This window comes from Ixodes scapularis, unplaced genomic scaffold (genome assembly GCF_016920785.2).
Source record: "Ixodes scapularis isolate PalLabHiFi unplaced genomic scaffold, ASM1692078v2 PGA_scaffold4__175_contigs__length_147842914, whole genome shotgun sequence".
Taxonomy (NCBI): Eukaryota; Metazoa; Arthropoda; class Arachnida; order Ixodida; family Ixodidae; genus Ixodes; species Ixodes scapularis.
The window spans coordinates 61,308,087-61,320,343 of record NW_024609879.1 but is presented as its reverse complement, the minus strand read 5'-3'; the positions used below and the strand labels follow the sequence as shown (position 1 = coordinate 61,320,343).

The window sequence follows — 12,257 nt, the reverse complement described above, 5'->3', positions numbered from 1 at the left end:
TTTCTACAATGAATTTTAATGAAACTAGAAAACATGTGCCACAAAGACTACATGCGGAAGGAATGTTTTGGAGTAATCCAGGTTAAACGGTTCGGTATTTTATGATAAAAAAGTGGGTCAGCGAGAAAACAAAGATAAAATATTGATACTGCTGCCAATTTTTGAATATATGTGAAATGGTGTCTCAATGCTATTTAAACACAATCATAGATCTCATCAGCGCTAAGTTTATGGATTTGTCGAAAGTTTTAACATAGGACTGTATGATTTTGTTTCGGTACTATAATGATTTTGTGCATGTTCGAAATGGATCTACCGAACGGCGCCAGAATGGTCATATAAATCAGCGCGCAATAATACAAAAATAATTCAACGCATTACGTGTCATGCCTACAAACCATTCTGCCGCACAGACGTTGCATGATGATCTGCACGATCAATGTAACCAAGGCGTATCGCCTGACAACTGCGCAAAGGACAAAAGATTATAGTGCTTAACTTTTCAAAGTGTAGAATCCACGCGCATACCTGTGACCAAGATGTGAAGTTTGGCACTATTCTTTCCTCGTTTCGCTTGCACGAAACATGATGCGTATTCTCAAAAACAAAGTCGACGGCTGTATGATGTCATTTTCCTTAAAGCATTGGGCCTAAAACCATTGTAACGTACACTGATTTGATAAAACGGGCGGATTGAAGAAGTGCATACTGCACATGTTTAGCAGCAACTAGCATCTTCAACACCCTGCTGCATATTTCAGAGTGCCTCAGTCACTCCCACAATAAAGAAATGAAAGCCGTTTACAACTTTCTGTAACGCCGAATTAGAGCGCAGCTCTTGAGGAGGAAAATGGAAGGGTACTGTGGGGAGGGTATAGCCCTCCTCCCTCCTCCTCACCTTCTCATCCTGCCTGCAACTCCTCCCTCCGAGCGGGGCCGCCGTCGCCGTCGGCATAACCGTGAGTTCACGTGACAATCATGACATCACGTGACCTCACGGAGGTCACGTGACTTCACCGGGGTCACGTGAACTCAGGGGTGATGTGACGTCACCGGGGTCACGTAACCTCACGGGGGCCCCCCACCGTATGGGGGTCATGTGACCTCATGGGGGTCCGGCGACCTCACCGGGGTTACGTGACCTCATGGGCGTCCCGCGACCTCACGGGGGTCACGTGACCACCGGGGTCCCGTGACCTCATGGGGGTCCCGTGACCTCACCGGGGTCACGTGACCTCCTGTGGGTCACGTGACCTCATGGGTGTCACGTGACATCACGGTTACGCCGACGGCGGCGGCGACGCCGCTCAAACCGGAAGCGTGCTTCTAAGAGCGGCGCTCTAAAATTATTTTAATGACAGTTACTTAGAAAACGAAGGTTGCAAAGTAAATGAAAAGTACGAGCATAGAGCTCACTCGCATGTGGGTTTGGAAACAGAACGACCCATTCATGCCAGCATGTTGTAAAAATATGTGATGTTATGGTGCATACTTTGAATCAAGATCTGTAGATATAATATTAGTAAATATATTAAACGTGGACGCACTTGATACAATTTCAGGACGCTAAATGCCACTTGTTGAGTTGTAGCAGAAAATACTGTCGATTAACCATAGCAGACGAAAACGCCCCTCTCTGCCTTTCCTCTCGAGCGCCGCGCGGAGTGGCGTCAAGAGTGGAGGCGGTGTCATGCCAGTTAATGCCTGCGTTCTGTTAGTCCACCCCGCACGTAGCATCGGCTTAAGCTGACACAGAGTATAGGCACGTAAAGTTATTTTTATTTTTTGGAGCGCAGCTCTTAGGCGCCCGTTTCTTGCTTGAGCGGCGTCGACGTAACCGTGAGGTCACGTGACCCCGGTGACGTCACGCGACCCCTGTGAGGTCACGTGACCCCGGTTGCGTCACGTGACCCCCGTGAGATCATGTGACTCCGGTGAGGTCACGAGGGTCACGTGACCTCACGGTTACGCCTACAGCGACGGCGACGGCGATGCCGCTCGGAGGGAGGAGTAGCTGGCAGGATGAGGAGGAGGGGTATACGCTCTCCTAAGTACCCCTTTCTCCTCCTCCTCAAGAGCTGCGCTCTAATTCAGCGTCACAGGGAGTGGTAAACGGCTTTCGTTTTTTTATTCAAAAGTTTCTATAAATATTGTGGGCAAGCTGAAAATTGTGAACCAAGCTACTTTCATTGTAACAAAAAGAATCGGTACGAGTATTTCTGTTGTACTAGCTATGAATTGATATCACCACCTGTTCGGATATTATTGTCTCCTGTCGTCGCTTTATCCTGTGGTAGCTGATATCGAAGGTTCGGGCCTTTGTACCAGAATGAACGCAAAGGCTAGGATGGGAGAGTGTTGTTGAAAAACCATTTCGCAGCCCAGGAACGCTCCTCGCCCTACCGGTACGACATCCGAAACTCCGCAGACGATACTAGCGGCTCGCATGCGATGAAACGACGTCATTGTTGCGGACAGCAAATATATAGCCCGGAAATACCCTACGAAAAATTCCTCCTGTAGTGTTTGTTCTCAGTGGTGTTCGTGAGTAAAACATGTTGGAGTATTTTATTGGCATAGCCTCAGATTGTGGATAGAGTGGTTTGCAGGTAGCGTCATTACAATATGCTGATGGCCATTCTTACTTGTTCACGTCGAGGAAAATAACTTTGACGGTACAACAGAAATGTCTAAGAAGTACGATGTAAGCTGTAATGCTATCGCATGTTTCCATCGCAATGTCAGCGGATGTTACGTCACTGCAAGTCATGCAAGGGTAAAGCATCTGCTCCGTCGACAAAGACGTCATCATGCAAACTTTGGAATTCTATGTGGCCCCTTTTTCTCCTTTATACGAAAAAATATCATCCCATCGAACAACATTACAGCCATCGGAAAATCAGCACCCCTGTCGTGCGTTGCAGCACCATTTGACAGGAGTGGCGGCGCTCATTGGCCGATCGCTTAAATGTCATTCGATGGAACTGAGGTTAAGAAGCCCGCCATAAACGGGCATCCAGTGAATAAAATTGTTAATTTCGTTAATCGCACTTCCAAGCAAGAAGACGAAGAGACATTCGAGATCACCGAGAAAATATATAGTGCCTGCTTCATGGACGGTCCATTCACCCTCTCTTTGTTTCAAGAGTGGGTTGAAAAAAATGAAATATTCAACCAAAGCGATATCGTAATCCTGCTCACGAGGTAAGCCTTACTCGGTGTGCCACATTTAAATTTTAATATTTGCCGTGCGCTTAACTTTTCGAAACCCCTTTCTGCAGTTGCCTTATTCGTGACTACATTTGGACCTTCACCGATTTACGCATAGACGGCGGTGAGTATTCAGTACTATGTGCCAATTATACAACTGATTGCCAAAACAAAAAAACATATGAGCGACTGCATCACGTTTCACTGCTTAATATACTCCAAAACATTATGAGAAAATACATTCCCTTAGGGGGATCCGGTACAGGGAAGTCAGATATAACATTCGTTATAAAGCTATATTGAGCGAATCGAACAGCCTACCATTGTCACATTGTCTTGCTCTAATATTTTTAGTTCTAGTAATAGAAGTTACCAATATGAACCGAGTTGCTCAGAATCAAACACTGTTATAATTTGAGCGTGATCTTCAGAATTATGTGCCAGTCGTTCATCTGAATACCAACAAACAAAAACGAATTAATGCCAGCGACCGCATCTTATTTCGCCGCTTAATATGCTCAAAATATTATGCAAGATATATACTCTTTTAGCTGGATACGGTACGCAGAAGCATTTAACATTAGTCATAAAGCAAAATTTGAGTGAATGAAACAGCCTACCATTGTTATATTTGCGTGTTCTACTATTTATAGCTCTAGTAACAAACGTTACCGATATGCACCGACTGGCTCAAATTCAAACGCGATTATAGTGTGAGTTGAGTCTTCCTATGCACATAGTCTCAACAAGTGAAACTGTCGATTTTAAAATGCAATTAAGATTTTTTTGTTTGATCCTTAGGCATTGTGCCGGCTTGTGCCTTGCGTGTTGTTAAAATTTTTTGTAATAAAACTAACTCCGCTCTGTAATGCCTTCGGGCCCTGAGAGCAAATAAATGAGAATAAATAAAATACCAGTTATCATCAGAATCCATGGCAGCCCGCAGGTCATAGCGCACGGGAAACTAGGTCAGCAAACAGGTATTTGGGGATTGGGAACCGCTACCGCGTCATCCGTCATTATTTTATCTCGTAGTCACACTCCTGTCCTTACCCCTGTGGAGAAAGTGAAATTAAGTGATTAAAAGGAAAATTCCCATCTACAGCTGGGAGACTCGTTGCCCGTTGAAGCAGACCAAGTTCTAGGATGTATAAACATACACAAAACCCAATTTTTTTTTTTTTAATTAAAAGCAGACGGTTGAATTGTCTGGCAAGGGTGTACCTTCTACCACGCTCTCCGCTTGGAGAGAGAGAAGGGAGTAGGAAAGCAGGATCTCCTTCAAGGTCAGAACGGTGGTGCGATGTAAAAAGGCTAATGTCACTTGTATCCCCTTGTATGTTCGGTCCAAAGTTGATAGTTCATTGAATACTATATCTGTTGCATACCAACCAGTGGCCTTCAGGCAGGTGCCGTGTTTTGCCTTATAGTCCAGCTTGGAGACTGTAGTCGCGTGATACTAACTGGAGACACGAGTGGACCATAACACGCATAGCGTCAACTCTGCAGCCGATACCGCGTGAACAGGAGTGCTCTGCGAAGACTAGTTTTTGGAGTTCCAAAAAAACTGCCCAGCCCAAATGTGTACCGAAAACAGGATGCATGAAGTGAGTGTTTTACGCCGTACAACTAGGATTCCGTGTTTTAAGAGTTGATTTTTTGTAAAATTCAGAAGTTGTTATTTGGACTTTGTTTTTCCGCGGCGTTTATGGTTTTTTTTTTTTGAATTCTCAATTTTTTTGAGTATACATGTTTTTTTTTGCCATGTTTCAGAATGATCAAGATCAAAAATAAAAACACAAATTACCCGGCGTGTATGACCCTGCCTTAGATTTTTAAAAACGGAAGTGAACTACGTGACATTGGCGCTCTTGCCTTTAGTAATACTAAAAGTACAACTAGTAAACTCGAAAAAGTCACATTAATACCATGAGCTCCTTCACGTAGTCGTTAGAAAACTTTTCATCCTATTCGACCGTCTTTCTCTGCGGCTTCTTGGAGTGGAGTGGTGAGCTAGAAGCGTCACCTGACGTCTCGTATTAAACTAAGAGTTAATAGCTTTCCCGGTTATCAAATTACAACCCTACCTTCCTCTAAGAAGTTCAATCTGAAAATAAGAAAGAGCTCGAGTGGATAAACGGTGAACCTTTTTTGGTCACTACTACGAGATTTTGAAGGAATTTGGGATGGCCTATCCTGATGACCGCTGAACCTGTGCTCTTACCAAGCTTGTTCGTAGCAAGCTTACCGTCTGTTCAGTTTTTTTTTTTTTTTTTGCTGTCGCCATCTTCAAATTTGAAGTTTTTCAGTTAAAGTTTTATTGGAAAAAATGCTACGGGCGAGTGTTTTTTGATTTTATCGAATTTATACGAAAACACGGAATCCTACGTGAAACCCACAATCTAAATTAAAATGCAGATTTAACCGCGACTTCATTCTCCGCACGATGTCCACAAATATACCTCTGTATGTCTGGTTTCATCACAACTCAGGCGCGGATTTAGGGTCGAATTTTTTATTTTTATGAAAAAGCGATGTGTTTTGGGGAAAACCCTTCTGTGACAAGAAGTGCAAACCGCAAGCTCGGGCGATATTTGTTCTCCAGTTATGCGCATTTTAAGCAGCCGAGTCGCAAACTGACCTCTCTCTTGCCTGTCGGAGGTGTCATGCTTCACTCCCTTCTACTTTTGGCCTTTTTTGGTAGTGCAATGTAAATTTTTTCATCCACTCTCAGAAGAGGGATTATTTATGGTCAATAATTTTATTGTGATTATTTATCTTCACTTTAGTTTTAAATATTGCCAAAGTGTGCCTCTTCGACAACATTTGTCGAAGTTTGACCAGCGCTTCCGTGTGACCTATTTGAGATATCGTGACACATTTAGTATTTTCAGAAAGCTAAGAGTATACTCTTTCTATAAATAACAAATGTAATGTTGTTTTCAAATTGAAATAGCAGTGTATTCTCGTAAATCAAGGTCTAATTGAAAATTTTTGCGAATTGGAGGTCCAATTTGAAAAGAAAAAACTTTTATTTGTGGAAATATTTTCTTCTGCCTAGCTATTTTAGTGGTTTATAAGGTAATATAAATACAAAATGTAAGATTTTGTTTGAATGGCAGTTATAAAAGCGTGAAGTCTGATTTCGTTTTCAGTAAATCAACTTACTCGCATAAATGCACTATTCAAACTTGGCGCGTCTTATTTTTTAATAGATACCTGTGAACAGACTCATTCTCTGAAAAATAGGTTTAACGTGATTATTTATATGAAATATATTTTAGAAAATTTGCCAACATGACGTTTTTGGACGATATTTGTCGAAGTGTACCAGGTCTTCCGTGTGACCTCTATCAGGTGTTTTAACATATTTAGTATTTTCAGAAAGCTTACAGTATACTCCTTTTGTAGATAACAAATTTGTTGTTGTGTGTAAACGAGAAAGGACAGTTTTTTCTCCTAAAGCAAGGACTATTTAAAAAAAAATTGCGATTCGGAGGTCGAGTTTCTAAAAAGCCTACCTTTTATTTGGCTAATTGTTTTTTCTCTAGCTACCTATTGCAGTGCTTTATAAGGTAAAATTAACATAAAATGTCATATTTTTTTTTGTATGGCGGCTATAAAAGCTTACATTTTGGTTTTTGCTCACTTGTCGCCCAGTAATACAAGTGACTCAGAAAAATACACGAACTCATATTCAAAGCCTCTGAAATGTTTAGTAGCTACCTGTAAATTCCTTTAATGAAAGAAAATGAAAACGGCGAGTCATGCTAATAAAGCGTCTAGGTCATAGTATAATAATTTTTTTTTATTGTCAAAACGCCTCTATGCAACAATATTTGACGAAGTTCAGCAAAGGTCTCATGCGTGACCTAATCAATATATTTTTCTCATCTTTACATCACCGTAAAGCTCGAATTAAGCATTTTTTAGCATAATTTTAATATTCCGCGCTAAACACATAGCGCCGAACATTTGCCTGAAAAACATGAATTCAGAAAAGCCTGCTAAGTTTGAAGTCCATTTTCCAAACGAACATACCGTTCATTTCTTTCATTTATTATTCACAGCTAGATATTATATTGGTGATCATGAACCACCAACAGACATTGTAATATATTGTTTGTATGGCGGCTATTAGGACTCAGATCTCGTGCTATAAAGGTTTTGAACGGGACTTCGCGGAGACGCTCAACTGAGCAGACGTTTGGCCTATGTAAGTTTTTCTAGTTAATATTAGTACTTACCTCAAAATCTGAGCGTAAGATCCAGTGAAGCAACAATATTTATGCTAACAAAATTTATTTACTTGGCACTGTGGGGATTTGCAAGGTGTGTGAGCTTCGCCCTATGTATTGACGGGGAAGGTACGTAACATCTAGACTCCGGGGCTAGCTTATGTCAACAGGAAAAAAGTCTAAGTAACACGGCATGAATCGCCGAAAATAGAAAATAAATCTAAACACATGACGAACACATTTGAAGCCTTATACTCTACGAAATTTTTGTTATTTTACAAAAAGTCCGCATGTGCAGAAAATAAACCGTACTTTTTAAGCGTCAGATACTATATCGTACATACTATATCGTACATACGTATCGTACATATGTATATGCACTGCATATATGTTTGACGTGAGAAAATATGACAATTACATATCAAGTTCGGTATTTCAAACTCAAAGCCGAAAGCAAAAGGCCCCAGAGGAATTCTTTAATGTATCTGCATTACCCCGTATTCGGAGAAAGTATGCACTGCGCCCGCACTTGTGGATACAGACTTCTAAGTAAGTTTTTCTTTTTAAGTGCACTACTCCAGATTTCATTAATGTTTATGGTTGGAGATTGAGGTAACTGCTAGCGATAAATAGAAAACCTTACATAGGCCAAAATTCTGCGAGCGCCTGTGCGAAGTCCCGTTCAAAACGCTCATAACACGAGATTCGAGTTTTAATAACAGCCATACAAACAATATATTACAATGTCCCTTGGTAGTTCCTGAAGGCTACTATAACACCTAACTGTGAATAAAAAACAAGAAATAACAGCTTTTTTTAAATCGACTCCAAAATTTCCAGTTTTTCGAAATATTCGTTTTTAGGCAAATAGTGCGCATTATATACTTAACGCAAAACATTGAAATTATACTCAAATGAAAGAGCTTAATTAGAGCTTTACGCTGGTGTAAAGATCATAAAAATATGTTGATTAGGTCACGCAGCAAAGCTTCCTGGGCATTGTCAAATATCGTCGCAGAGAGGCGGTTTGACACTTAAAAAGAACATTCAGGATCTTATGACCTAGACGCCTAATTATAATAAAAAAGCCTATCTCGATAGTGCTCCCAAAAAGTTTTATTGATATAGCCTAAAAGCAGGGAAAAGGGATGGAGTGAAATATGGCACCCCCGATAAGCTGGAAAAACGTTACTTTCCACTTTGGTCGCTTCAATGGTTGATAACTCGAGAACGAAAATTCGCACGAACTCGCTGTTTGCGTCTTCTTTTATTATAAGAATCGCCCGAAAACATGTATTGTTTTAACAAAAACTAAAAATTGGACCACAAGTTTGTGCCTAAGTTGAGTTGAAATCACCCATATATATGAACAAACAGTTTAAAATTACGAGTGGAGTATGAGATTCGTGTTCTTTAACATCAATTTTGGGAATCATTGCATTCTTGTGGAATTTATTATAACATCTTTTAAGAATTAATACAGCTTCTGTTACATTTACACGGCCCTCTTATCCGGTCATTGTTTGGTTTTTCATTTCTAAGTTCATTTTATACAGCTATAATTATTACACAACCTCTGCATCATGATGAACACGTAAGGCGCGAATGAGGGCTCGAAGAAACTGAAACAACATTTTATCTAAAAAAAAAAAGAAATCAGCAACTCCGCTTGCTCATTTGTGAATGCGCAAGACTTGGGGCGTTCCTCAGATAGCACGTAAATAAGGATTAAGTAGTTAGATTTTATTTCGGATGTTAGAAGGTCCCTAATATGTCTAAGCACGCTGAGATAGACACCCTTGCGTATAGAATCGGAGTCATACACTTCTATAGCCGGCTACAGACAACTGAATGACCGCCCGTCAATAGTTTGTAATTGTCCTTTCTTAAGACTTAAGACTGCTACAAAACAAATGAAGTTTCAAGCGTCTATAGTATTGAAGTCATGCATTCCTTATAGCCAGTTACAAACAACTGAAAGGTCGCGCACATGTAGCACTGAAAACATACAACTTTCTATACGCGGTTACAGAAAACTGAGTTTTCGCACATTTGTATCATTAGAGTAACACATTTCTCAAGCTGGCTAAGGGCAACTGAACTGTCGCGCGTTCATAGTTTCGAAGACGTAAACCTACATAGAGCCTGTTTTCAAAGACGTAATTTTGTCCACCATTTTGTTATTACGAAATATCTGACGTGTGCCCAAGGCGAGAATTTTAAGGATTCCCTTGAGAAAATCGCATATCTTGACTTATATAAAAACAAATAGGGTTATTTAAAAATTGGTCATATCTGGCCATCTCAAGCACCTCAGTTTATATACGGCATATTTAGCCCGATATGCCCAATTTTTATATATTCAATCTGAGTCTGCCAAATAGGGCTATATCTGCCTCCCATATAAGGACAGATATGTCCCAATCAAATGAAAATATATATATATATATATATATATATATATATATATTGTTGTTTTCTACAAAATTCTTCTAAAAGTGACTTCTTATGTGTATAAGAAAAATACCACTTGGATATTGAGCATGTGCGAACTTTAAGTAATTTTTATATGAGCTGGGCTTTACACCACTCCTGATTTCGCTCAACTTAATTCCCAAGGAAAGCAGGATTGTCGATATTCGTTTAACGTATATTGATGAAAAGTCAATGTCAACGAAACATGTGCCCATGAAACGTACATCCACGCGCAGATGACCGTGAAACGTGTTATCACAAAACGCATGGAGAATAAAAATCTCAGTATTCTACCTGCTGTTCTGACATAATTTCAAACGTCCAATGGCAGGATACCGCTGGTAGAATATCAGAAAAATTATTCTCCCGGCTGCCAGGCCTAATTCTTCAGGTAATCTGGCAGAGTATACCTGTAGAAAAACGATAAATTGTGGCGAAGTAGGTTGCAGCGCACATACGTTGACGATAGCGGAGTTGAAAGCTGTGATCCGCGATATATGTTGGCACGGGCATGACAACCACTCAAACACAATAACGAGAAGGAAGCTTTTCGTGAAGATTTAACACGATGTAGCACAAAGTGTCATTTGTAGAACCGAACACTAAACGGATCTCAAAAAGTGCTTTGGCTTCTGTGAAGAAATCGCTTGTTGTCGACTTACGGGTAGGAATTTCCAAATCCACTGCAGAAGCAGAATTCACAGCAGCCACGCAGGGCGCAACACACGCCGACCTAGGTCCGGCAGAACGCATTCCGAGATTGCCAACGGCTAATGCGTCATCTGTCACACCACTCGACCACGCTTCTCCCATTTCCCGCGCTAAGAGAGCGGAGTCAAGCGATAAAAAATACGGCTAGTTGGTTGGGAAAGTGCGGACGTTCTACCACGCTTTCAGCTTAGAGAGAAAAAAAGGAGAGAAGGAAAAGCCAAAACGGGAGTGCACACACGAAAGGCTTTTCGGCGTATCTTCTGGGTCCTCCTAACAATGACCACAACGATAGGATTTGTCACTTGTATTCAAGATTGATAGTGCAGTGAATGCTATGTGTGGCCTTGGGCTTGAGGCAGGTGCCATGTTTTGACTTATCACCGACTTCTAGACGGTAGGCACGTGACCCTGACCGGAGACACTATTGGCCTAAAATACCCATAGCGTCTACCCTTCTGTCACCGAGTGAACATGACACCTCTATGAAGTCCAGTTTTTGAAGTTCCAAAGAAGCTGTCCAGCCCAAAATATAATTTTAAATGAAAAACTATGCGCCGCAAATTTTCGCGCACCATGTCCAGAAATAGATAGATAAATAAATAAATATATATATATATATATATATATATATATATATAGTATGTTTTAACAATAAATTTAAAATAATGTGTACACTCTTAGGTTCGCGTTTTCAAACTTCAATTTTTTACGAAAGAGTTATCAGAGTTTTACGAAAGAGTTCATCAGACGATGAATCGCCGACGCTCCCAAACGGAAGGCTGCGATGCTGCGCGAACTGCTTTTAAAAAAATGCTGCGTAGAGTGCTCCCGGTACAACGGCTTCACAGCCGTTCGATGGGATAAAGATTCGCAACAACTAAGCAGCGTCTTGCATCTTTACTAAGCTATTGGTTCGTGTTACTCGCTAAACTTAGCGAGGAAACATGAACAAGATTAGGTTCACTGCTAGATTTAGCGGGAAAATTTACATCACGCGACATAAGCACCAATTCCATTTCCCACTAAATTTAGCGGGGCGGTTACGCCGATGCCGACGGCGACGCCGACACCGCTTACCGCGGAAATGGGCGCGAAAGAGCTGCGATCTAAAATTCATTATTTGATAAACTCGCTTTCCGAACTAATGCACTTCGTCATATTGTTTCACATACCATAAAATTTCATTTGTCTTTAAATCTTCAAAATGAGCAACCGATTAATTGGTCCAAATACCTGGAATCACTTCACTTTAAGGATGTTAACAATAGTTAACCATTTCCATGCGACTCATTCAATATAGATAAATCAACTAGTGTCTTCGCAAGTACATATAAAGTTTTGCTTGCACGACCAAAGCAGGCCCTAATGTCATTATCAGGGGATATATTTGACCTATATATGTCGTGAACAAACTATATAAGCAGTATTTTAACTTTTTTACAGCGACATATGGCTGTATTTGCATGCACGTATTGCGATATTTGGCAGTTTTTGCCCACTAATATGGCGATACATCCCAGTATTTTCTTTCATATAGGGTGGTATATGGCCATATTTGAATCCTTATACAATCATATATTGCCATGTACAAAATATATCAGGGCGATATCTGACATTTTCGTA

The 12,257-nt window shown here is 40.7% G+C and overlaps 1 protein-coding gene across 1 annotated transcript in view; it reads left to right on the top strand.

Moving 5' to 3' along the window:
• LOC115324431 overlaps positions 1–12,257 on the top strand; it is a 125,035-nt gene that overhangs the window by 71,161 nt on the left and 41,617 nt on the right. Inside the window, exons 6-7 of the mRNA XM_040218950.1 lie at positions 3,059–3,204; positions 3,282–3,334. Of these exons, the coding sequence (XP_040074884.1) occupies positions 3,059–3,204; positions 3,282–3,334 (199 nt within the window). The remainder of the gene's footprint in view (positions 1–3,058; positions 3,205–3,281; positions 3,335–12,257) is intronic.